We start from the raw sequence: 26,830 nt of genomic DNA on the forward strand, positions 1-26,830 counted from the left end.
CCGAAGTCGGTTCTTTAAAATCTTGTTGGGTACATGTTATAGCAGTTGACTGATGACTTTCTTAGTGACACGAAATTACGTCTTTCAATCTATATTTTTATGTAACAAGATGTTATTAAACCGTTTTCCATGTATATAGTATTGCTAAGTTATATAGTTTACTTGAAACTTGAGAATTTAAAGTCTTGTCAACAAATCTCGATGCCAAGCTGCTAAAGGCATTTTAAGGCAATAATTAAAGGTAATCATGCATATATATATTCTTCTTATGTGGATTTTAAAAATGTTATAAACATTCATTTTTCTTTGAAAACTCATATTATCATTATTCATTACAGTTGAATTGTGGAAAAATAATTGATAGATGGACATGACAAAGGAAGCAAGTATTTCATGTCGATCGTTGTATATAAAAACTATTTTTGATATAATATTATTCATTGTTTATACTTACTATACTTATGCAGCAAAATATTAAAAAATTACATAATATATTAGTTATAAATCTACGATTTCAGAAGAATTCGAGGATCACATCTTGAAATTATCTGCTTATAACTTTCATTGTCCCAATTTAATGTAACTGGCCTACGACAATGGATTTATATCTATGTAATTTTTTTGCGTCTTCTATGGTTGGATTAGGTTGATTTTTTTGCTAACATAGTTTACCTGCTAAGGTAAATAGTAATTTACACCTAGACCAATAATATTAGGTGTCATACATCAATTCCCCTCAAATTGGCCAACGCATGATGTATTCCTTGCATTGGGCTGAAATCAGGAATTGTAAAATAACTGAACTATTATAATTTAGATTTATTCAATACAAAGGACTGGGAAGAAATATATACGAAATTCAGTTAGTGTATATTAATTATTTATGGTATTGTAAATGAATATTTAATACAATAGGTACACTTTATGAACTATATTATAATAAAATATTTTATATACTAAATAAGTAATCGGTTTCATCGAGTAAAAACAACTGCAAAAAAAAAAAAATTTAACTACCCAATCTCTTAAATCTCATTAACCATAGTGAGAGTCTTATCCCTCATACACTCTTTTCGTTTAAAACTATATTATATTTTATTTTAATATTTTATGACTCGTTGAAATAATGTCAATATATTATACAAATAGTTACTTTTTGCGCCACTCGAATTATTTTCTGGTAACGTTATCAGTTATCACAATTTTCATAGAAGTAATGTATCAATCAGTTGATATATCATCTGTATTATTAATATGGGGTCGTTGGAAAACATACGTTGCATAATAGCATATCATTTTGGAATGCAGTCGGTTGCCACTCTAACTGGTCGATCGTCGCGAAATAAAACAGCAACAGTTGCAATAAGGTACACAATAGTTACAAATTTGCTGAATCAAACTATTCTTGATGACCTGTGTATATTCTCTGATAAAGAATACGTATTAATTTTTATATATTATATATATTGTCATTATTTATTACAGGCGCAAAATGAACAATGCACAATTAAGAGAGCAGTTCGGTGATGGTAAATATTTAGTTTCGATCTTTGTTTATTAAAATTATTTTTGATAGTATATTATTCATTGTTTATACTTACTACTCTTATATTCTACTACATATTTGGTGCAGTAAAATATAAAAACAATACATAATATATTTGTGCCACAGTCAAATGTTCATCGGGGCTACATTAGTTCACACAGAGAATACTACCGACGCTGATTTGCCCGTGAACTAAGATACACTAAAACCATGAATACCAAGATGACTAGATAGTACTACAGGTATTTTATATCTTATCATTGGTGAGTCTTCGTTTACACTTTACAGCTAAAAAGTATGTTAGTTCAACCGAAGTTTATAGACTCGAAACCTACTTTACCGTTTTCATAGTAAAAGTTATATCAATATAGATTCCTTTTGACTTAGAGTGTATTTATATCTTATTTTTTCAACCCCTATATGTAGCTTAAGGTTAGCTCAAACATGACTGGTTTTTAGCTCATGAAAACACATTTTGATAGTTGATAATCATTGTTTAAAATAATATTGATTTTTAATGTAATAAATATTTAAATTGTAAAGCGTTTACAGTTCATGTTTATTTATTACTGTATACATTTAAAGCAAATGGTTTGCTTATAAAATAATAATAAATACCCACCCGAATCTAATGCATGTTATTTCAGGTTATATGTACCAGTTTATTGTGAGCTGTAATAAGAAAACCAAAGAAGGTATTAATTATTAAAATAGTTATAATACACACATATAAAATTAAAATACTTACAATAAGTAACAATTATTGGTTCTATGATTATATTCAATTGAAAAAAAATGTATTTAATTCTAATTTTTTGTATTTTATATAGGTGCAGATAAAACTAAGCCTTTAGAGTTTTGTTCAACGTTGCATGAAATCAGTTAAATAATACACTTATCATAATAAAGTTAAAGATGTTTTCATGTTGTTATACACAATTAATATTTAATATAATGCATATTTATTATAGATTTATCTTTGTACTTTTACTGTTATATAGTGTATAATATATACAGACGTCACTTATTTATATACACAGAGCAACAATGTAACGTTTATAAAATTAAATTATAAAAATAATTGTTAAACACATTTATTGCAGTAATGTTATCTTATACAATTACATTTACATACATTTCGTTAAAATATATTACGTCGGCGATATAAAATTGCACTATCGTATAGTTATAGGTATCCAGCGACCCTTGAAATAGACCACTGCAGCATTGGTTTTTGTAAACCAAATACGTTTAATATTATATGTGACTATACGTCATGACGTGATTACCTATATAGGTATTTATAAGATTCACGATTATGCATTTAATACAATATATTGTGAGGGACAAGATGACCATAAAATTATTATAGGTTTTATAGATATACCTACAGATTATATGATTTCTCCAAAGTTTGTTTACTTTTATCAAAAGAAAAAAAAACAACTGTCTACCGGAAAGTTAAATTAAATATTTATGAGTTCAGATTTTTTCAACATTGGATATTTACTCGATTTATCATGGAGCAATTTTCTTATATATTCGTAGTTATAATTTTAAAACTAATGACAGCAGAATCTTGACATTTTGCAATATATGTTTATTTTTTGATTTTCTATGGTTCGCCTATACTTCTCAAAATATTTTGACTCGTTTTGAGCTGTTTACGGACATTTTTTTTTATTAATCAATTTTCTTCAACAAAGGTTATTATAGCGCTTAATGCTGTCAATGGACAACGTGTACAGATTCGATCGTCACTCGTCAGACTCTGGTAGCATTACTCTAAGTACCTACACTTTTACGAAAACAGTATACCTAAACGTGGTGTTCATTAAATAAAAAACACAAAAAATAGTTATTAGTATTATTACTTATTAGTATTATCATATAAGATTCTGAGTCAAGCGATTAATGTATTGATTTTTGTGTCTGGTATCATGTTTTGAGGCAGAATAAATCTCACTATGCACCGATAAACTTACTTTCATGTAGCCAAGACATTCGATATATTTTATTGATATTTGGTACGTAATATAACAATCTTGTTGGTTAATATTTTTTGAAGTCCATTATTCTGTCGAAACAAATAAAACCGTACTCTTTAATACGAACAATAAAAAACAACGTTTTACTGTGTAAACAAATTTCTTTATTATTGAACAATTTACAATAATTATATGTTTAAATAACATTATATGAGAGTAAAGCACTCTACGAAAGTAAATTAAAATTTTGAATGGTTGTAAGCCGAAAATTGAAAAAAAAAACACAGTTTAGGTGCAAAGCAAAAAATTGCAAAAAACAATATAAATAATATAACTTTAAACAAAAAAACAAGGCATCAGGCAAGACAAAGTGAAGTGGGGGGTACGTGATGGCGAGCGGGTGGTGCAATGATGTCGGCAAGTAAATGGCCACTGGTCACCAATACACAGTTCTCCAGGCCCGTCCTGTGGGGCGGACGAGGGTCGCGGGCGCGTTTGCTCGGGACGCAGACGAGAGACGACCATGGCGGCGGACGAAGCCCGGCCACGACGGCGGCCAGATGGACGATGATGATGACGGTTGGCGACTAGCGGTTAGTGCGCGATGTTATGCGCTTGACGGACCTGCAGGTGCTGAAGACGTCGACTGTCGTGCCGGCGAAAGCGATGACCTAAGCTCGGAGGGAGCTCTGTAGTCCTCGCCGTTGCCGGCACTAGTCGTCTTCGTGCAGCACTGCAGTCGTCATTGGTACCGCGGGGCGGCGTCGATGCCCTCGCTGGTACAGATAGCCGCCATCGCCGTTGACGTCATGTCATAATCGTCGTCACTCGCGACCGAAGCAGACGGACGTCCGCCGCGCCGCCAGAGGGTCTCGCGTGTCGTTGTCCTCGAGCTCGCGACGTCTGCTAACCCGTCACGCCACCGCCGGTGGCCGGAGAACGTGTATTATGGCGACTTACCGCCCATCACCCTAGAAGTGCACTTTCACGTACCTTTACTCGACCCCACTTCTCTTTGCCTTCTCTGCTGCCCTCGGCGAGGGGGGGAACTCTCGGACGCCTTCACTTCGGGGAACAACAGCATAGCGCACGTACGGCACCCGTGACACCTCTCCAAGCGGCGGAGACGAGCTCCGTCGTCCGCGCGCTAGGAGGTGCGCATGTTGTTTTCGTTGACCCCGGGTCCAGCCAACCGATCAAGTCCCCAAAACTATTTCTGACTTCAGTTCCCCTCGCTGGCAAGACGCCCACCGCATCGTCAAGTTTCGCTGTTACGTCCACTTCCTGCAGCTCCGCGGGCGCGACAACCTCGTCTTCTATAATCATCTCTGCCGGTCCATTGCTGGAGTCCTCGTCCGGTTTGGGGATTATGAACGACGGCTCGTCGCCGCCCACGAACTTTTTCGCATAACTTAGGAGTATCGCCAGATCTTCGACGGTCGGATCTTCGTCGTAGTGGTCGAAAACGCATAATTGGTTTTCCATCGTTTGGTAGTCTATTTCTTCAGTGATCTTAATCAAGCCATTTAAAGTGGCTCCGACGTCGAAGGCGGTTTTAAAGTTATATGATTCAGTCATTTTGGAATTGACAGGTTTATGGTGCGAGTAACGGTCAGAAAAATAAAATGCAATAAAACAGATTTCGAAGTTCGTCCTAGGCCGTCGACGATTGTTTAAAACAAAACATTGTTTATTACTAGCCAACGTTATCATATATGATTATTAATCGGCCAGCACCAGCTAGATTTCGGATCCGTTTATTTTTCCAAATACCAGTATTATTCAACAATTTCAACTAAATATATATCCAGAAGTAAACTATTATAATATTACATACTGCGGTTTAACAATTATATATGCTTTTTGTGGACGTGTTGGTACACTGGGTTTTATAGTATTTGTTTTTTATTTAAATGTCAATAAAATTGTATACTTTGGGTCGAAAAGATTGAAAAATTAATAAAAGGCTTTCGTCACATTATCAGTTTAAATAAATTAAAAATACTTAATCTAGATTTTTGATAAGCATACAAAGTTCAAATTTTGTCAAAATTTATCAAATTGAAAATTAACAAACTATTTTGTTGCAATTCAAAAATATTATTCGTGGGCACTTGAAACTTTTGAGTATATTTATATTGTCATATTTTATCCACATTATGATATTTTCGAATGCATTTTTTTGCAGAAAAGGCATATCAGTGTAAACTTTCTCAAGAATAAACTAATATAGTTTTTAAGACCGTCGGAAAAGCATAGTTGTTTTAATATTTTTGACCCCGCAGTCATGTTATTAAAGTGTCATATTTTTTTTGACGTTTTTAATTGCATATCTATGCATAATATTTTTAATGAATCAAAAGCGTATTTTACCAATAGACCTAATAAGAACTGTCAGAGGATAGAAAAAAAAACTAATAAAAACTTTTCGGTAACACATGGCAGTGCTGGGCGGTAACTAATAACTAGTATAACCCGCTTACATATTAACTCATCCAGCTTGTATATTTAAAATTATGACAGCTGTAATGAATATTATTACTTTTAAACAATATCCATATCTACTCAAATCCAATAATTGCTTCTTGTATTTTCCTATGTACAATGAAGTCACGACGGGGTCGACTCCGACGAATGACACTTGATCAATCAAAAGATGAGAGGTTATGAAAACGTACCATCAATGAAAAAAAAATAACAAGGCTCATACAATTTAATTTGTTGGTAAAAAGTCAACCAATGTAACTCCTCGAAATAAAATTTTACAAGAGAGACCAAATTTGTAATAGTTTTTTAAACATTTCCAAGGAAGATACGATTTGAGTGCTAGATTGTTGAACATGTATTTTAGTAAACACTTATACAATAAAAATTGATACATAATTTCTTAGTTATTATGCTTCAAAGTGGTGGAATTTGAGGGTTACAGCATTTACCTGAATCGGTATTTGAAAGGGTAATATTATGAGCTTTTTAGAGTTACATTTTTGTGCATTACAAACCAATAATTACAGTGAGATTGACGAATATTGTCTGGAACTGTTTATCGTTTCTGCGATATACGATGTGGCTTACACACACGTTCTGACTATATTGTGTTGCTATTGTGGTTTACAATTTTACATTATAATTAAATGAGCAAAAATTGAATTTAGCATTGAAACAATGATTTGAGGGTAATTTTTTGTCATAACTTAGGGTTGTGTAGCTCATGATATATTTGATCTTAAGCTAATTTCCTATTTTTATTTTCTTAATCTCCATCTACATATTATGTTATATTATTATTATTATTAAAATCTCCAGAACATTTTAGGTCTTTCTCGGTGTTATTTGTGCTCTTGGTATATTCATCCCATACACTAAAGCTTGCCTTCACCAACTTTCCGCTGAAAGTTTAAATCATTTGAATACTTAACGGAAAATTATTGATTCTCCTCGTGAGATAACATTAACATGAATTGGCCATCTAAAATTATCAAACTTTACGGAACTTTAAAACAAGCTTTTATAATTATTGGTGTTGGGTCTAAGCAAATTCAAAATCAAATAAACAATACGGTCATATTATTATGACCACCCGGCCAACTATAATGGCTGTCAAATCCAACAACATCAATCATCATCAAAAAGACTAGGTAAGTAACACTAGGATAAACACTCAATATACAAATAAATCTAATACAAATTGTACAATCACCCAGCAACCAACGCCCGTAACTAACCCCTCTTCACTATCCCCTCGTTCTTACGCTCAAGCCACAACGATGTGCATGGTCGTGCATCGTCGATCGTGGATAACAATAATATTAAAGCATAATATATAGGTAATAATGCTTTATTATCATTATCATAAATTATCATAAAATAATGTCATAAAACATTGATTAAACCGCTGTTTTTTCCAAAGTTTCTTTCTTGGGAATATATGTTGACTGTTGAGGCCACACCGCATAGGTTTTACTATTAATATAGGTATAGTACCAAATCTTAATTTGGGGTAAAACAGCATTTGTCACTATATTGCTCGTATTTTCCAGATCGCAAAGAATATAATGCAGTAGGCACTTGTCTAACCATCGACTTAACAACCATATTCGACTTAATTTTGTTCGCAAAATAAAAGCATGGATTCGCGTTCATATTTGTTTTCGAATCCAACGGCAGTCATTCATTTACGGACTTACAAAAAATGTTTTGACCACTCACCGCTGTACTTCGATATTTGTAAAATATATGTATTTTGAACGTCATACTACGCAATAATGTTCAAACAATATATTATGTATGAATAAATCTAATCCTATGAGCAAATAATACAACAAATATACTGCAACAAAAAATACATATGTATAATAATTGGAAAAGTAAACAATATATTAAACAAAAATCAAATATATTATACATAATAAACTAAAATACCAGAATGGTTTTTAGTTTCTTAACTTTTTATTTTTGTGATAGATGAAAAATGATTTTAAAGTTTGGAAAAATATATATAGAATCACTTATTTAAAATGGATGAGAATACTAGTACATCAAAAATAATGACATCATCATTGCATGCAAATGAAAATTTTAAAGAATAATAACCATATTCTTTGAATAATAATGTGTGTGTATCAATACATTTAGGCCAATATAGATGAAATATCAAAACTTTCAGAGACAAATACATTTTTAAAACGTTTACAGTTTGTTTACAGGCTCCAGTAACGGCATGAATAATTATCATTCAAGAGGAAAAAAAATTGTTGGGCCACCTACACTCAAACTTTTAAGTTGTTAATTACAACTCTTGAGTGATTTTTTTTTTACAAAAAACTGTTCTTAATTCAATAATATCAAATATCTTAGGAAAACATCTTTCGGTAGAATAGGAAATGCTGTATTCAGACAAGTATCAGGATGTCCAAAATGTATAAAAAAAATATTCAAATTGTATTTTGCTACCTGATGAATATATGAAATTAGACTAGAGACTATCACTTTGTTGTTTTATCCTGTTCTATATATATATTTGATAAATTTTCGACTTTTCGGGCACATGTAATCTTCCTAGTTGTTGAACTATTTAAAACCTTGGATTATAAAGGCAAGTCTTAACACGAGCAATTGCAAATGCTGTTAGAATAATAATATAATATTATATACATTAAATAACCCAATTTTGAAGTTTATGGTATGTAATTTACTTGTATTTTTAATTATTTTTGTAGGATATGATTGAATTTATTGATTCAGGGAGTGATGATTTCCTGAGTTAATTGTGCCTAGTAATCTCATCAATCGATGCATATGTTTGTTAAATATCTATCAAAAAAGTAAAACATGTGAAATTTAAAATGTTTATTTATTTATTAATCATTGTCTTTTTTCAGTGTTGAAAATGAAGGGACCAAAATCAGTTTAAACCAGTTAAATATATTTGTTGAAGATAATATGATATAATATATTCCCAAAAAATCATTAAATGTACTATACAAAACTATTTTAATAGAAAAAAAACACTTATCACATCATCCAATGACATCATAATTTATAATATATATTACGATTTATAAAAATATAATCCTTAAAATGTATCTATTATCTATGGCATAATCACAGCTGATATATGCTTATATTTATGTGGGCATAATACAATTTCTTAGCAATTTAGCAATCTTTTTTTTTTTCATAGTCGATTCAAATGTACAAATATTATGGATATAGGTTATGAATATATTTTGTATCAGAAAAACTGATGATTTACATATTCACTATACTAAATGTTGCATTCGCAGCGTTCCGTTTCAAATAAATAGGAGTAGGTACGCCAAAAAAAATTTAAAAAGAAGGGAGACTCCGTTCCCCCGCGTCCCCCCCCCCAAATCAAGCACTGTTTTTAGAGCCAAAAGTATTATTGACAACCATTAAACACTACAAATTTTTCTCATATTTAAATTTACTTAAGTCTAAATATTAATATATACATAGTAGTTTTTTTAGGGACAATTTATAAGAACCAAATGTTTACATTAAAGTATCTGTTTTAAAAATAATTTATCAATTGCTTTTCTTGAACAATAAGAAAAATGTGTCTCTTCTAGGTACAAAAAATTAAAAATTAAAACTTTAATTCAATAATTAGGTATAGAAGAAAACCTATGATATCTTATATTTATATTTTTTTGTAAACAATAAACATTTCTTAATCAAAATAAAAATCCGTTGTTTAATCTGTTGTTAATAACAATTCTTGTCTAGTAGTAGGTATAAGGTCTTAAAAAATTGACCTAAGTTAATAATTTAATTGTAAGTTACTATATAACTTAACTGACTGCTCAAATGAGTTTTAAAAAAGTAGAATAATAAGTAATAACTTTCAACTTTTTAAAATGTTTTATATCTATTTAACTTAACTCAGTTAAAAATTGTCAATAACTTTCCCAGGCTTGAGTATAATACTGTGGTTTGTACGTAGGAACGTATACTGCACCAAATTCGAAGAATTCTGGGTCTTTTTTGTACTTGCATAATATATAAGTAGATTTTAACATTTGCATTACAGATGTTATATACATAATAGCTATAATAGGTAAAGATGCCATTCAATATTTAAATTATTTTAAATCAAAAGTTATAACATTTTTTAATGATAATACGTGCGCTTATTCGTCCTCCACGAATCAAATGTATAACATTCGAAAAAAAACATGTGTCTGTATTTATGTAATTAAATTATAGAAAGCAAAATTCCTTATTTATATGTACAAAAAATAGAATACTTAAAAGTACAAATGGAGTATAGAATAATACAAATCAAAATTCCAGAAACTCTCGTTAAATATTAAAATGTATACCTATCAATAATCGGTGTTTGTCAATTGCGCCGATTTTTCTAGACTACCTGAAATTTATACATCTTTTGCGCCGGTGGATTTATCCCAAACGAAAATGGTATACGTCTTTTGCGCCAATAAATTTATCATAAATTAATTTGGTATACATAATATATTATATCTGTTGTGCCAGAAAGATATTATAAAATATAAAATATCAATATAAAATATCATATTATTATACTATTATTAGATTATAATATAATTATCAAACATATAAAATAAAGTGTAATTTAAAAAATATAAAAAATTTAAAAAATTAAAATACATATAAATAAACGATGATAAATTACATATGAATAAATTGTCAAAAAGTATTAAAATTTCATTTCTTGTAATGGTGACTTACCGACTTCACAAATTGAAACATATTGATAGTACCGTCATATTATCATGTTATCTCATTTTTATTAGCGGATATTCCGATTTGACCAATTTATTGCATGTAGATAGATAACGTATAGTATGTAGTACTATGTACAGTTTAAAACGTCGCGATTTATAATCGTCCGTGTGTAATATAAACGCAGACGAGTACGTTCAAATCGCCTAGTGTGTAATCAGCTTATTTTTCAACTTCAGTATTGCCGGCGCAATTAATGTATAATCTTTTATGGACCTAAATATCGTCCGGCGCAGTTGATGTATAACCTTTTTGAATCCCATAATTTTTTTTTCGGTTTTTCCTTACCTGTGATTTCTGGCGCAATTGACATACACCCTTAATAATAATAATAATAATAATAATAATGATCTTTCGGAAAATAAACGAGCTTAAAATTCTAACGCTGCGTGCCGATGCGTCCGATGAACGTACTTGCTGGCTAGTGACACACGTCGTCGCCTGGGAGATTTTCGAAATCCTCGGTCTTTATTGTTTTGGAAATTATGTATTTATTTCATTAGCAATTCTCAGTTCAACCACTACACTATTTACGCACACGTAAAAAAATGGCACATAACATCAACGCGATAAATGCTACATTGCTCGAAATTCTCGAAGAAATCGTTGTGGGCATTATGAGTGGCAATTATGATGACGAAACAGACGAAAACCTCGTACGAGTCGTAGCATCTCTTCTGTCGGCCGTCGATGATGATTGGACTTCGAGTGCCGACGCGCTCTCACCAGATCCAGAGCCCGTAGAGTTCACTCCGGCTCCCGAACTAGCACCACTCGGAGACGCAGTACAGATAAGAGACGACGAAAAGGCTGACAAATCTGAGGAGTCAATTTTCTTGGTAGGTGATCAATTGTCGAGCGGCGACGCGCTGTCCCCGGACCCGGAGCATGTCGATCCCACTCCGGATCCCGAGGACGCACCCCTCGACGTCACAAGCCTGAAAAAAGACGATACCGTCATTGAAGCCGAGGACTCGATCATCATTTCGTTGGCCAGTACGCCGTCGGATGCCGACGCCCCGTTCTCGGAGTGGGGGCCTGTCGATCCCACCCCGATTTCCGAGAACGGACCACTCGGCGAAGTAGAAGTGCCCGAATTGTCATGTGAAGAATGTGAGCCGGCCAGGGGCGTGGCAGTTGAGAACAGTTTTGGAGAGCTGGTCGGTTGGGTGGACCCGTCAGCGGCACCCGGGAAATGCGTTTCCCCCCGCAGGAGTAGACTATCCGCCGGGTGGAGACGCGTGAAACGCATTTCCCGAGTGTTGTGTTGCTGGCGATACGATGCTACCGTCCGCAGATCCCAGTAGTTCAAGCCCCCTTGGGCAAGTGACGTCGGTTGGAAGACGGCGACAGAAAGAAGGGGAGGATGCGGGAAAGAGCGCGGAAGGTGCACGGCGGTATGTCGCCCAAACACGTTCTCCGACCACCCACGGCGCGACGGGTTTCACTGGCGTGGTGCGCTCGGTCGTAGTGACACGCGAGACCCTCTGGCGGCTCGGCGAGTGTCCGGCCGCAGTACGGTCGCGTGGAGCGACGGACAACGACGACAATGGCACGGCGGCTAGTAGAGGTACCGGCGTCGGCAACGATCCCACCCCGGCGGTACCGACGATGACGACGGCTATGGAGACTCGTTACGGCGGCGCCGGAGACTTAGGGCACAGGAGAGTGGTAGAGATAAGTGCTAGGACCACGGAAGTCAGCGGCGTCGGACCCGCGGAAACGATCAGGGTTTCAGGGTACGGCGGCGCGCGAGACTTCGTGGCCGGCTGTCATAGCAGGGACAGAGACGCGGCTGAAGGGACAACGCCAGGACGAAAATTACCGTGAGTCGAGGACGGCGGTGCGTTGCGCCGCGGTCCGCCGACGATCGCCTTTTCACCCGGCGGTAACCCCAAGTCGGCCGGGTCGTTTGTCCATCGCGATCACCGCCGATTCCGCAGGCGCCAAATCTCGATCCGCTCGCTCCGTGTCTCCGCCGTCCGTCGTCAATGTCGTCACCGTCGACCATCAATAAGCGCCCAACATCGCGCACTGGCCGCCGCCGACCATCGCCCCCGTGGCCGTCTCGGTCTGGCCTCGCCGGCTGGGCAAGGTCGTCACTCGTCCTGGCAAACTCGCCAGTTGACACTCGTCCGTCCGCGGGACCGGTCGTGGGAACGTTGTGGAGGTGACCAGTAGCCAAACGTACAAATTCGCACCCAATCGCCATCCCGCATCCTCCCCTCCTTGTTTTATGTGTCTCCTGACCGATGTATTTTTTTTTTATTCTACAATTTTATCTTGTTTCAATTTTTGTTTGCACCCTTTTGTTGTGATTAACATATTTCAAAATCATTACAATATTTATGATCGACACTTTTTTCGAATTAATAGTCTAATCCTCTCTTTTTGGAATCAAAATTAATAATTATTTTATGTAGGTACACATAAAATGTTAATATAATAGCAACTTTGAGGTACGTAAAATGTTGCTGTACTATTTTTTGTTTTTTTTTTCAACATTATATGTTCAAAGTTTTTTTTTTTTGAACCGTATATTTAAAAATGATGTACAACTTTATGTAACATTATGACTGTGCCACTTACTATGTGCGACGTTTATTTTGTTAAACTAATAAAAAATACTGTTTGTGTACACAAAAATGTATTGTTTTTTCTCTTTTTCATATTGTCGAGTGTATAAATCAAATGTTATCGACTAAGACATGGCGTGAAATACTTTATCAAGTAATATTCATTTCCTGCAGTAACACAACAATTGAGCCTTTTTTTTGATTTTCTTAAGTGAGCATATCATTGCATTTTCAAGTACATATAGCTGCATTCATAAACAGTTTATTTTTTAGAGCGTTCAAGTTTGATCAACATACTGTCATAATAACGTTGTAGGTACACATTGTCTATATTGACGGACCTTTGTGCAGTGTACTATCTACATTCTACATAAATACATAATGGTATATTGAATACGCGTTCGATGGAAGTAATTTATATCACGGTCGTCGTAACTGGTCGGGCTCATTTATTTATATATTATATTATAGTCGTATAGGTATAGGTAATCTATGTGTTACGTTCATATATATTATGTATACTTATTTCGTAGCAGGTATATAATATATTTATGGGCATCATATGGGTTTATACATTAACATTATACACTTTTACCTATATTATATATATATTATATTATTATATATTTATATATTATATATATTAACTATATGGGGGATCGCCGACCTATATTTTCGAAGTGGGGGGGGGGGCGGTATGGAAGTCCCTCATTTACACGAGAATTTGTCCGTTTCGTCGGATACACGCGAGGCATCATTTTATAACGATATGGGAGCGATTTATACTAATTTCTAACAGCGATTAAAATAATTTACAGAATCTGCAACATAAACATATCAAAAAAAAAAAAATGCCCATGTGATATATATTTATACACACAGAATCAAGTGGGCCACTAAGCAGGGGCGAAAGCGTTCGTTAAGTGTGCAACATTGAGATCACGATTCACGATGACGAATGAAACATAATAATAATAATATACTTTTATCGTACGCGAAAAACCAATCTAAACTTCCATCTACATAGAATTGCATTCTTTGAAATTGTGATGTGTAGGTATATATCGTGAACCGGCGGTTCTCAATTTATGTGTGTGGGTGATCTGAGACAATATTTAGTAGGTATTTACCATATTTTTCATACGACCTTTTAGAAATTAATGATCGATAGGATCTATAATAGACAATGAAATCCAGTAGGTATTAATTTAACCAAGTGTTGTTGAAATTATTTGTTAAAGAGAATAGAGATTAAATGCTTATATTCTGTATTGTGTATTATGAAATGTATAACTGTTTTGTATTTCTGTAAAGTATATTATACTGTATTGTTAATTATTTTATTTATTAACACTATGATTTTAATTAATTAACTAAATAGTGAACCTCAACATTGATGAATTGCAGAGAACATTCATATAAAACCTGCAGCACTAATAATTGTACACAATAACAATTAACAACAACTATACGTTTCTCGTCAAAATGTATTTAGAAATAAATAAATCAAATAGATTTGAAACAGTTTGTTTTTCATGCTGGAAGACCTGTTTTCATTCCCAAGTACTAATCATTCTAAGGTTAGGTTAGGTAAATATATTACTATATTAGGATGACGAACACGCATGTGTAGTCAGCATAGACTTTCAAAGTACTTGAGTAAAAGTATTCAAATATTTTTAAACCACTCAGATACGTATTTTAAATACTTTTACGTAGTATCTATATTTAACATCAAATATTTTACTAATTATTTTTAGTCTATTTATTTTAATTTTGGTCACGTAAAATAAAAATAAAAATTCATAATAATCTACTTTTTTTACTGGGGATTACACTCGATCAAAAATCAAATACTTCAGATTGTATCCTATTACTTGACAGAGAAAACGATTGGGTAATTTAAAGTTCCATTAAATGATACAGTGTAAAATGTATGCTATTATACTATGTATGGAATAAATTTTATAACAAAATTGGAAATTATCTATAAATTTTTTTTTCTGAGTACTCAAATACGTCGGTATTTTAAATATTTTTCAAAGTAGTCAAAACAATCCATATAAATGATTTTACGAAAATAAGAAATAGATTCATCCTAAGTAACAACACAAGTTAGATAACTCAAATTTATTCTCATAACTCTTGCACGAATTTTGGTTCTGATACATCTTTATTAAATATTATTATGTTCTTGGTGAATTGTAATACCTAATACAATTTGAAAAATATTAAAGATTTTACGTTATGACGGTACCCATTTTGTTAATTGTTTTTAGTATGTAAAATCAAATTCATGGTGTAACCCAAAAATACTCGAACAGTTTGTTTTTGACAGATATTTCAATTTCCAAGTTCATTGATATATTTGAATAAGAAATAACAATTATAGATCTCTTTCTATCTCCACAATATTCAAAAAACATTTAGTTAATTGTATGAATATACATATATTTTTTTCCTGAAAGTAATTTCGATTTCGGAAAAAATAAATCAGCAAGAAATGCAATGTTACCATCTTCGAATTTTATTTTTTTCTAGTTGATATTGATTATGGCATTAATATGATTAATAGTTTATTTTAAGATTTAAAAATAAGGTTTTGATTCTTTGAATCGCAATAGTTTGATTAAAAAATTAGATTTGTGGTTTTCGTAGTATTTCTCTATATTTTTATCATATATTTCAAATAGATTGTAAGTCATTAAAATTGAAGAATATATTAGTAATTCGTCTGATGTGAAGGTAAACTTATTTACACAAGTGGTTTTATTAAACTTAACACTAAAGGAAATATTATTTTTAATACTGATTGTGATAAGTTGGTTTTAATTAAGCACAAAAATATTGATGAATATTGTAAAACTTAGCGAAATTAATGTATCAATAATATGAAAGCTTGGTTTGATAATAATTTTCTAGAAACTGAACGTTAAACAGTTTTTTAATAATGTAACCAGCGATATAGTTTTTGGGTTTGATGTTCCAACTGTATCATATCTACATCATAATTAATTTTTGTCTTCTTTAAACCATCAGCGACTATTTCCTCAACAAGAACATCAGGGTCCGCTTGTGATTTTTCATTAGCAAAATAAATATTGAATAATGATGTTTGATAGGTGTCAAACAGTTACTACCTAAATAATCTTAACAGTTTCATCATGGTGAATGAGATGACGTCAAATTATGTAATACGAGTTGTATATAACGACGCAAACATGGAATAACTTAGATTATTGTTGAGATATCCCAATCCTCTTACAGCACCAAATACATTTTCTAAAGAGTATTGATTCAAATTTCAAAGCAAAAGGGAATTTACACCATTATCATTCATAATTTTGACAACATCTTGAAATCCTGAAAAATTAATATAAGTTAAATAAATATTTAATTATATTTTAAGTATCAACTGCTTATTAAAATAACTACCTTTTAAAGTTCTAATCCAATTTTTAACTGTTGGTGGTTGAATTGATTTTTCTTTGGTGACTGGGTTGATAAAGTACATACTTTCCGATACTTGTATTGATTCTCTCCATAGCTGGTGGTGTGGAGAATTATTTTTTACAGAATTACAATATATTTTGCCATCAACAACTTTGTGAAAGTTGCAATTTACTGAATCAAAAAGTTTGGCAAAGAACCAACATAACGTGGTTGTATCATGAGATCGTTGATTTTCTATGTTCTTAGCTAAAATCAAATGTGGTATGTTAAATTGAATGCATACCAAATTTTTATATTTTATTAATTTAATTACTCACAAGCTAAAAAGTACAAAATAGCTGCGACTCTCTGGCTTAATACTTGGCAAGCTAATTTTACTTTTATTTTGTTTATTTCTGTTGGAATAACATGTTGTCTGGTCAGTCGGGGTAACATTATAACTTCTTGAATATTACTGTCCAACTCAAACAAATCAATCATATCTTTCCAACAAGCGTCTTTTACATTGCCATTTATTGTAAAAACTAAGTTTTTATTTAACATATTATTCCACACACCTGTTATAAATATTCAAATATTAAGTACATGTGTTAAAAATATTAAACTATTTGAGTCAATGTACCTTTAAGTAGATGAGGTGGATCATACAAGTGAATAATTGTAATTCTTTCAGCCCCATACTTTACTTTGTAACCATTATCATTATCATCATAGTTTTGATCTTTACTCAAATAATATTGTTTTCTTTCTGTTTTTAATACATTAATCACAGCAGTATTGGTAGCTCCTTGATTGCAGATGGTGACAATGGCTTTTAGACCAGTAGAAGTTATAGCTTGAATGACGTTTTAATTTGGTTTGCCAAAACAAATTTATTTGTGGTACTATTACAAAATGTATATGAAATTGGCTGCTTATAGTTTTTGTCATGCCTTTTTTACCATAAAAACTGAGGCCGAAAAATTTTGAATCCGATTTAAACCATTATCTCCAAATTCTAATATTGAGCCTGCACTATGGAGTCATAATGTAGTTGAGCGTCTAGGCTTACCTCATCAAATAGTATCACACAAAATCTTTCTTTTTCTGTAAGTTTTTGTACATTTGTATGTAACACTTTCAAAAAAGTTTTATCTATGCCAGTAGTAATAGGTATTTTTGATAGTAATGCTGATAGGGTTTTTGGTTTTTCGAGAAGTTAGTGTAAATAATTTGGAGAAAATGATAAGATTTAGTACTTGACATTTTCTCAGCTGCTTTAAGACGTTGTCCAAAAGTTCTACATTGTGTTCATTCACGTCTTAGCTGTTTTCATAGCAACAAACTAGTTGTGTATAGTGACTAACACTTAGATGTCAACATTTTGGATTTTGAACACACAATTTTGGATAACAAACCTGAAAATTAACAAAATTTTATTCTTGGGCAATAGTATAACACTAAGTTTTGCTTTATGTAGTTTTAACTTGTGTGTAATTTCAAAATCAGATTTCATGCACAAATCCTAATAATCTAATTCTGGCAAAACTAGTGTACTTTTCCTAATAAATTATTTTTAGAAAATTGATATAAAACATAAGCGTAGAAAAAAATAGGTTAGGATCTACTATTGAGTATTATAAAATATTAATTAATTGTATATAAAATCTAGAAAAATATTTAACTATATTAGTATTGACTACGTGTTTTTCAATTCAATGAGCCAAAATTCCCAACGCCTATGAAATTATAAAATACTGAAAATTCTTAATATAAATCATAACCAATTTATTTACATTTCATCCAATTAGATTTCTTTACACAATGAACAACCATATTTTCCTTTGTTTTAACATCAACTATCATAAACTATATTACCATAAGCTATAAACAAAATCAAATACATGTCATTTGAAAATTAAGTCTTGAGAAAAATAATACAAGTATGGGCGCCCACTAAAGGTGTGATCTGCCGTTTTCAAGCACCCCGCGAAAAATAATAAAACTGTAACTATAGTATTATACGACATTCTATACTCTTTATTACAATATATTTCAGTGGCCTTATGAAATTTGGATAATCCAGTAAGTCAGCAACTATGAATACAAACATATTATGTTCAGTTGATTGCAGTGAAATATAAACAATTTATTTTATAACGTAACTTACATGAAAAATATTTTCTTCAAATGTGTTCAATAATTTGAAGCCAGTTAACCCAAAGAATTTTTCATTTTCATCAATGTGAAGGCATGGTGATCTTTTCTGAGTTGAAGTTGATGATCTAGATGTGTTATCATCAACTAAAATAATAAATCCAATAAATTTTAATTATAATGAGATTCAATTTAATAATATATAATATGCGTATATTTACCATTTGATTTAATACGGTCATTGATCATAATTTCAGGAGTTGTAGTGTTTGAGTTTTTAGCAATACCTTAACATAAATATATAAATGAAATAATTACCAAATCATTATTTTGGTTAATATAATAGTATTACTTATGTTCAATGAAGGAACAGCATTGCGGTTCAATGCTTTAGTACTAGGACTGTAACAGGTAGACTCAAAGTGATCAGAACAGACTCTTTTTTTCTTAAATACTATCACAAGACTGTCTCTGTTGAGTTGTTGTACCGACTCTCTAATTATCCACGTAGCATATTCTCTTAGAGATCTGGAAGTACTGTCTCTAATCTAAAAAATAAATATAATTGACATAATTCAACCACAATCAAAACAACAAATCATGTTTATTCAAAAAAATACAATTATTACCGTGAGGTTGTTTGTGCGCTGTTGAAATTCTACAAAGAACTGATTTTCAACAACAATCAGTCTTTCTGTTTAGAAAAAAAAAATATATTTAAATTAATATTTGATAATATAATATTGTTGACAGTAAAAATAATTTAAAACAATTTGATTTCATGCTACAGACACTAATAAAAGCGATATATTTATAAAGCACAATTAATATTCATCACACAACTAATATTTATAATGCAACATTTACACATAAGTTAGTATTGTAAGTAATAATTATTTCAATTTCTCAAAACAAACTATATACTATATTAAAAACTAATATTGATAGAACTTACTAATTTTATTCTTAAGAATTGTTCTTACACTGTTGATTATGTTAAACATGTATAGGATAATGCAACATAGAGATCATAGCATTGTAAAGTGCAACTATGACAACTCACGAAGAAAATTCCAAATATTAGGGTGGCGTCCAATTTGTGTGAGCAACGTTGAATGGAAAGATTCTAAGTAATTGTTGGTCCGGTGATCTTGACCAAAAACGCTTAAGCGCCGTGGACCAATTTGCACATACCAATAATCAAATACATAGTCCCTCAGAAAACAACTCATAACCTCACTGATGTCAGGAAATTGTAAGGTGTACGCGACAATTGTATGAAAACCATCTTCCATACAAAATTTAGGGCACCCGGGATTACCCATTTACCCCTTTCAGCAGGTAGATGAGGCAATGCTAAAACCTGAAATATAAAATACAAATTAAATACAACAATGTTTACCTTTAAACAAAACTCAAAATTACCTCCTATTCTGAAAATACGAGCTGTCGCTTTATGCCTCTTCACCAAATTCAAGACACCATTAACTTTTAGGTGACAATATCTAACAACTGACTGTAAAATGCATGTAGATTTTAAATAAATATAATTAGGTTTACCTGGCAGGTATGATAATAATGAAATTTTTTATTGTACTTGCGTAAAATGCAACCAACAGCAGAGCAAATCACTATTTGGAAATTTTTGCTGGACAGCATTCATAAGAGCACGCTCATAATCAGTTACAAAACGGATTCTGTCATAATTCGGTAGTAGAATATCGCATATGACAGTGAATAACTCAGAGTATATTTCTTCCGTCTTTGTGAAAGTTGCCATTTACTGAATCAAAAAGTTAGTCAAAGAACAAACATAACATAGCTGTATCATGAGTTTGTTGATTTACTATGTTCTTAGCTAAAATCAAATGTGGTATGTTAAATTAAATGCATAATTTTTATATTTTATTAATTTAATTACTCACAAGCTAAAAAGTACAAAATAGCTGCGACTCTCTGGCTTAATACTTGGCCAGCTAATTTTACTTTTATTTTGTTTATTTCTGTTGGAATAACATATTATCAGGTCAGTCTAGGTAACATTATAACTTCTTGAATATTACTGTCCAACTCAAACAAATCAACCATATCTTTCCAACGAGTTCATTTTTTCTGTAGTTTATTGAAATGGAATATTAATGATGATTAAGACCATGAATTAGAGCCTAAAATGAAAAATAAGATATAAAACACACATATCATATTATATTGTTTGAAACTTGTTAAGTTCTCAACAATTATTAATAAAAAATAAAAATCAATTTTTACTGACTTGAACTGAAGGTTTTTGTAAATGTCCCAAGTTACTAGTAGTTTATCTTGGTTCTTGGCCAAGTACCATCATATTGGGGTTGATTAAACGGAAGGCATCAATACCTTTCCTAAATAATATTAAATAACAAGCTAAATTAATTTTTTATTCTTTATAATTAAAAGAACAAATAATTAAAAAGAGTGAATACATACTATATTTGTTAAATTTTAAATAATAATATATTTTTTTAAACAGAAATTAAATTTTTATGTTCATAGACACTATTGAAAATTGTATATTATCAGTTTGAAAGAGTTTAATAGGATATCGTACCCACATTTGTTGTCTTTGTCTTACCAATGCATAACATACAAAAATATACATCAAGCAGTTCCAATTTTGAGTGAGTAATTAAAATATTAAAGTGACTTATACTCTATTCAAAATGAGAACTGTAATCAGTGGCGGCAATGAGTTTTCACCTACGACGGTCAGACCCATTATCAGACCAATCTCCCACAGATTGTAGCTTTGCCACTCGCAAGGCCAGTACTTTGAAATTAAGCCATACCACAAGTTACAAGTTGGCTGCTGACTACTGTTTTTATATTTAATTGATTATAATATTATGAAACTTTAAGGTAAAAATATTATGTGTTTCATCATTAGATTTTTATAATATTTTAGTTTTCAAATAATTTATAAGTATGTAAAATATTAATATTTAGAAATGGGCATAACTGACCTAAAAATTTAAATATTGTTAAAAACCTTTGAGATAACACTTATAATGTAACCTACCTATACGTTTAAAAATAGGTTAATTAGCTCTAATATTAAAAAACTAAAAACTTAACTGCCAGAGGTAAATTATGGTATATTATGTACTTATGAGTTATAATCTATTCCACGAGAGAATTATCACTTTTCGCACATCACAAATGATTTGATTGGCAAGTAGAGAACCACATGATCACTCAATTGCTGGAAAATTGATGGGAGATGCCCAACTAACGAGCATTGGTAGGCGGACTAATTATTCTCTCGTGAAATAGACTACAGAGTATAGTAAGAAATAAGAGTACTGCGTTTTCATAAGGTTAGATGTAATATGATGTAGAGATTTATTTGTATAATGAATAGAGCTTTATATGATGGTTAGTAGGTAAAATGAAACTCATAATCTGTTGGATTAAAAAAATACATAGTTATTTCCAGTATTGAACTAACAGACGATTAAACATTGAACTAATATGACATTAACATTACATTAATGCAATTTAAAAATCAATTATATTATTTTAACAATATATACCTAGGTAAATATAAATATAGGGGGTAAATAATAGTATATAATTATAGGTACCTAATATTTATTTGTTTTAAGATTTTAACAAATAAATTATTTTAAGTGTATTATACTGATATATTATTTTTAATTTAGTTGTTACACTTTAAACACCATAACCCAGAAGTATTCAAACTGTACATAAAAGGCTTATCTTCGAGCCACAATACCAAAGAGTAAAAAAATATAATTATGATGTTGGCAATTAGTGTGTAATGATAATAATTTTACTATAAAGAACTTAAATCTTATTTTATTCATTTAATTTTGGTTTTCTATACTTAATAGATTTTTTTACTGATAATTGATATATTGAAAAAAAACACATTTTAATATGTTAGTATGCCCTTCAAAATTTGAAAGTTATCTTAACATTTTAATGAGAAGATGTTGGAAAAACAAATTAGAATTCCTCTTCCATAAACATTCACAAAATATTTTTCATTAAAACTTTAACTATAAGTTAAAGTATACTTCAATTATGGTTGGCATTTCACTAAAATCATTTATACTTGACATACAAAAAATCACATTAAAATAACTTGGGATTATACCCATAAATTATTTCAGTGGTGTGTGACTTAGGGTCCAAGTATTGCTCAGGCAACACCTTAAATATGGGTGGGTGGGTATTGATAGAAGAAAAATAGGACATTTTATAGGTCGGTTCAACAATATACAAAGTAATACCTTTGACACTTTGAATAGGGACAACTACAACGGCAACAGCTCTTTCGGAGAGGGCTTCAAAACTTTGTTGTGTATTAATATCTAAACCAGATAACCAGCACCCAAACCCTGGATGTGAATGATACCATCCAACAACCATCTCTGACCCGACTGTTTGTTTCAACATATCCTCAACATCTTTGCTTGGAATACTGGGTCAACAGCTTCAACACTTACATCCTGAAATAATTAATTATTAACATCAAGTGAAAAAAATAATAATGGTAGGTACACATTCTCATGGTTCCAGTTTGAGGCATAGCGAATACATCAATAACACGTACAGTGCAATCGTCCACAAATTCACCTAACATCAAGCCCATAACTTCCATAGGAACTCTAGCTCGTCCATGTTTCAACATTTTTAACAAGGCCAATGATGACACATAAACTTGTTCAGCAGTGTCTACAACAGGAGTATCGGCAGCAGAAGCCAACCCTTGTCCCAAGGGTATACCTCCGACCAACCTCAATAGACGATCCATAACTTTTGAACTATCAGCAAAACAAAAGAGAATAAGTTACAAACCAAGGGTTAATGTTTAAATTCTTACAAACTGAATGATAAAATAATATAATATGACATATCTGTGTCGTCGGTGGTCAAAATCGAATTTGTGAGTACTGAGTGGATACTAGACAGTGACTAGCATGACAAAATAAACACTAAAACAATAAAATAAATAATATTTTGTCATGATGGTCAATACATGAAAAAATTAGCAAATATCCTATGAGAATTTGAAATTGAGAAGTATGAAATGAAATATTAAATTACCGAAAACTGAAATACCGACGGCCAACTTACTTATCAATGGTTTGGCTGATCGCCAAGGACATTGTAGATTACTACTATACTAGCGCTACTGGTGTTCGGTGTGCAGAAACTTGGTGTCTCAATATTGCCCATAAACGTGACGGGTACAGTCACAGATATATAAAAATACATAAAAATATATAAAATTTTTTATATATCTGTGGGTACAGATTTCTCGATTTAGATAACAACTGATAACAGTGAACCTGATAATAAAAAAAATAAATGGCAAAAAAAAACCTACAAAAGTTAGAAATAATCCCAATTCCTGCGTCGCTCATCAGTACGATTAAAGACGGTAAATGGTAGTAGTTCCGGCGTCCACAATATGTGAGGCGCTTATCAAGGTAGTACATGTACCACACAAGAACCATGGGATTGTACAATAATTCTTAATTTTACCGTGCTCCTTATTAATACACACCATAGAGTAATTGCTCTAGTTATTACTCTATGGTATAAGGTCTGTCATGGTCTTAGCCCTGGTATATTATGATAGTATAAGTCGTGATATCAACTTCCTTATAATTTTCAGACAACTGCCCCCTACTCGATCGATTACAATGATGTGTGTTTGGGCCACATCGCCGATGGACGTCGCGTCGGGCGTCGAACATTCGCGAAGTCTTACCCCGCCACACCTCCCACCATTTGGCGTGTCTTCAAACGAGGGTTAACGCCGCCGTTGAGGCGTCGACACTCGACGCTAACCAGTTCTTGATGCATGTTCTTACGGAGACGTATATCGACTCTCGAGCCCTTGCGTGTGTTTGTCAACGCTTATCCGAGTTCCGTCGCCGTCATTTTTACCGTCGTTTTTCGTTTTTGGTCGACCTCGTGGTCTCGTCGTACCAGCCACCAGGTACGTCGTTACGCAACCCCCTTTGAACGAGTCGACCACCGTCGTCTGACCTCGTGGTCACGTATTTCCAGGGTGCATCTTCACGCGCTCCTGGCCCGAGTCGACTGTTCGTCGTGCGTCGTCGCCGCGCCATTGTTCGCACGTGTCATCGACCTCTCCCGTGCTTTATACAGCCCCACGTTGCTGTCACGTCGAGTGCGCTACCTGACCAACCACCACCTGAACGCTGAAGTCCGCCGTCACTCAAAACTTAGGACCCCCGTGGTTTCTGTCCGTCGCCCGTCACGGACCAGTCACCAGTGCGCCGAGCGCGAAACGCGCTGACGCAACTAGTGCCAACCCAAGCTGGTCACGTAAGCAGTGTCGTCTTAACCTGGTAACTGGTTGGCCGTCCTGTTTTCACCACCACCGCAGTCCAGGCGTCAGCTGCTGTCGGATTACCACCTTCAGATAATATGTTGTTTTTATATTGATTAATATCTAATTTTGTATAATTTTTGTACTATTTTTCATTAATACCTAACCTCTGTAAACCTAATTGCCTAGGGTGTCCTTTTTTATTGTAACAGTATGATACCTTAAACTCCTGTTATCTCGAGTTTTATTTCCGTGCACGTCGCAATCATCGCGCGGCGTGCTTTTACATTTATGCTGAGCACGGTTGTTAAATCATGTTGAAGCGTAAGAATCTCGTCAGTCGAATCAGCGCCCACACATATTATGTCGTAGACATATGATTGCTGCAGAATCGCCTATCGTACAGCATTATGACCAGCACAGTCGTGATCTGCGATGGCGACTTATAAACGGAGAGCCAAAAACGTAGCGCAGTTCAAACCGTTGGTCACCGTATTTAATTTGTATTCTACGAGTTGGTCATGCGGAGATGCTCGCCCCAAAATATATTGGAGGGGACGGTACTCGAGCGCTACTAAGACTTGCTGGTACATCTTACAGATATCTGTGATGAATGTCAGCTTGTGCACCCTGAATCGAGTCAGGATATAAACAAAATCCTGCTGCAGTTTTGGACCCTGGTAGAGGCAATTATTTAACGACGCCCCGTGGTAGGTTGTGTCCGCAGCGTCAAATACGACCCGAATTTTTAAGTCGCCCTCGGACTGGTGGTGGATGATGTATCGCACCGGAGTAGATGCCACTGACTTGTGTCTTTTTCTAGCCGATTTTCTGATAGCCGGCGTCGACTTGCAGGCTGTATCACGATATCCATATTATCTCGACTCCTATCATCGTGCTTCTTGTTTTTTTCGGTTATTTTTCTACTACTCGTTGTCGCTGTACATAATATATTAGTGTGTCACTCACTGTCACTGTGTCGTTCGCACGGTAGCTTTATAGTTTATCCTCGTGAAGGCTACATTCCGCTACAGATCCTAACGTCCTGACGCACCGACGTGGATCGGTCAAGTGGCAGGTTTTGAAAACCACTCAACATGGTGGAGAACCAAGTGGTAACAGAAAATCAGCAAGAAAAATATGTCAAAACGACGTCAAACATTATCACCTAATCCACCGAAAACTAATAATATCAAAGCTGGCAGTAAATCTACTAAAAAAGTTCATACGGTCGTTGATGAAAGAGTACTCTAATTATCTAGGTTAAAACCTACACAAATTAAACAGGATTCAGCAATCTGGTATGTAGAAAATAAAGGAGAACATGATTATATTGAAGATATTATTAAAAATTAAATATTAGACAACATTCAATGGGAATGTGAATCAATGTTAGCTGATTTAATTGTACACAAAAGACTTTAGGTCGAGCAGAGCTACGTAAATCTTTTTTTTAAGTTCTACAAGCAGTTGTTCC

The 26,830-nt window shown here is 33.1% G+C and overlaps 3 protein-coding genes across 4 annotated transcripts; all 3 read right to left on the reverse strand.

The window, feature by feature from the left end:
* Positions 1-16,027: 16,027 nt before the first annotated feature.
* LOC111042224 lies at positions 16,028-17,874 on the reverse strand. Its single transcript, XM_022326769.1, has 4 exons — positions 17,473-17,874; positions 17,168-17,407; positions 16,833-17,096; positions 16,028-16,760 (listed from the first exon to the last, which is right to left on the reverse strand). The coding sequence occupies exons 2-4, from the start codon at positions 17,391-17,393 to the stop codon at positions 16,702-16,704; spliced, it is 549 nt and encodes a 182-aa protein (XP_022182461.1). The 5' UTR covers positions 17,394-17,407; positions 17,473-17,874; the 3' UTR covers positions 16,028-16,701.
* A 273-nt stretch (positions 17,875-18,147) lies between these two features.
* LOC111042226 lies at positions 18,148-21,145 on the reverse strand. The gene is made up of 10 exons (XM_022326772.1): positions 20,912-21,145; positions 20,584-20,844; positions 20,412-20,502; positions 20,049-20,349; positions 19,942-19,993; positions 19,616-19,680; positions 19,339-19,534; positions 19,208-19,273; positions 19,000-19,133; positions 18,148-18,247 (listed from the first exon to the last, which is right to left on the reverse strand). The coding sequence occupies exons 5-10, from the start codon at positions 19,988-19,990 to the stop codon at positions 18,206-18,208; spliced, it is 552 nt and encodes a 183-aa protein (XP_022182464.1). The 5' UTR covers positions 19,991-19,993; positions 20,049-20,349; positions 20,412-20,502; positions 20,584-20,844; positions 20,912-21,145; the 3' UTR covers positions 18,148-18,205.
* Positions 21,146-23,339: 2,194 nt separating this feature from the next.
* Positions 23,340-24,121, reverse strand: LOC111042225 (26S proteasome non-ATPase regulatory subunit 14-like). Of its 2 annotated transcripts, none has more exons than XM_022326770.1 (3): positions 23,872-24,121; positions 23,602-23,812; positions 23,340-23,497 (listed from the first exon to the last, which is right to left on the reverse strand). In XM_022326770.1, exons 1-3 carry the CDS (start codon positions 23,901-23,903, stop codon positions 23,438-23,440), a joined length of 303 nt encoding a protein of 100 aa, XP_022182462.1. In that variant the 5' UTR covers positions 23,904-24,121; the 3' UTR covers positions 23,340-23,437. The 2 variants fall into 2 exon arrangements, with proteins under 2 accessions (XP_022182462.1, XP_022182463.1); XM_022326771.1 differs by having other exon boundaries at positions 23,381-23,497; positions 23,552-23,812; positions 23,872-24,118.
* Positions 24,122-26,830: the final 2,709 nt, after the last annotated feature.

The sequence above is a fragment of the Myzus persicae genome, unplaced genomic scaffold (genome assembly GCF_001856785.1).
Source record: "Myzus persicae strain clone G006 unplaced genomic scaffold, MPER_G0061.0, whole genome shotgun sequence".
Classification (NCBI taxonomy): Eukaryota; Metazoa; Arthropoda; class Insecta; order Hemiptera; family Aphididae; genus Myzus; species Myzus persicae.

Coding starts and splice junctions, on each gene's coding strand:
- LOC111042224 (XM_022326769.1), bottom strand. CDS start 17,393: ATGTTAAATAAAAACTTAGTTTTTACAATAAATGGCAATGTAAAAGAC. Junction 17,097..17,167: donor TATTTTGTACTTTTTAGCTT/GTGAGTAATTAA, acceptor ATTTGATTTTAG/CTAAGAACATAGAAAATCAA. Junction 16,761..16,832: donor TTGGATTAGAACTTTAAAAG/GTAGTTATTTTA, acceptor TTAATTTTTCAG/GATTTCAAGATGTTGTCAAA.
- LOC111042226 (XM_022326772.1), bottom strand. CDS start 19,990: ATGTTTAACATAATCAACAGTGTAAGAACAATTCTTAAGAATAAAATT. Junction 19,681..19,941: donor AATTCTTAAGAATAAAATTA/GTAAGTTCTATC, acceptor TTTTCTAAACAG/AAAGACTGATTGTTGTTGAA. Junction 18,248..18,999: donor TTGAAGAAAATATTTTTCAT/GTAAGTTACGTT, acceptor GTTAATTTTCAG/GTTTGTTATCCAAAATTGTG.
- LOC111042225 (XM_022326770.1), bottom strand. CDS start 23,903: ATGTCATATTATATTATTTTATCATTCAGTTT. Junction 23,813..23,871: donor ATTATTTTATCATTCAGTTT/GTAAGAATTTAA, acceptor TTTTGCTGATAG/TTCAAAAGTTATGGATCGTC. Junction 23,498..23,601: donor AATTTGTGGACGATTGCACT/GTACGTGTTATT, acceptor TAATTATTTCAG/GATGTAAGTGTTGAAGCTGT.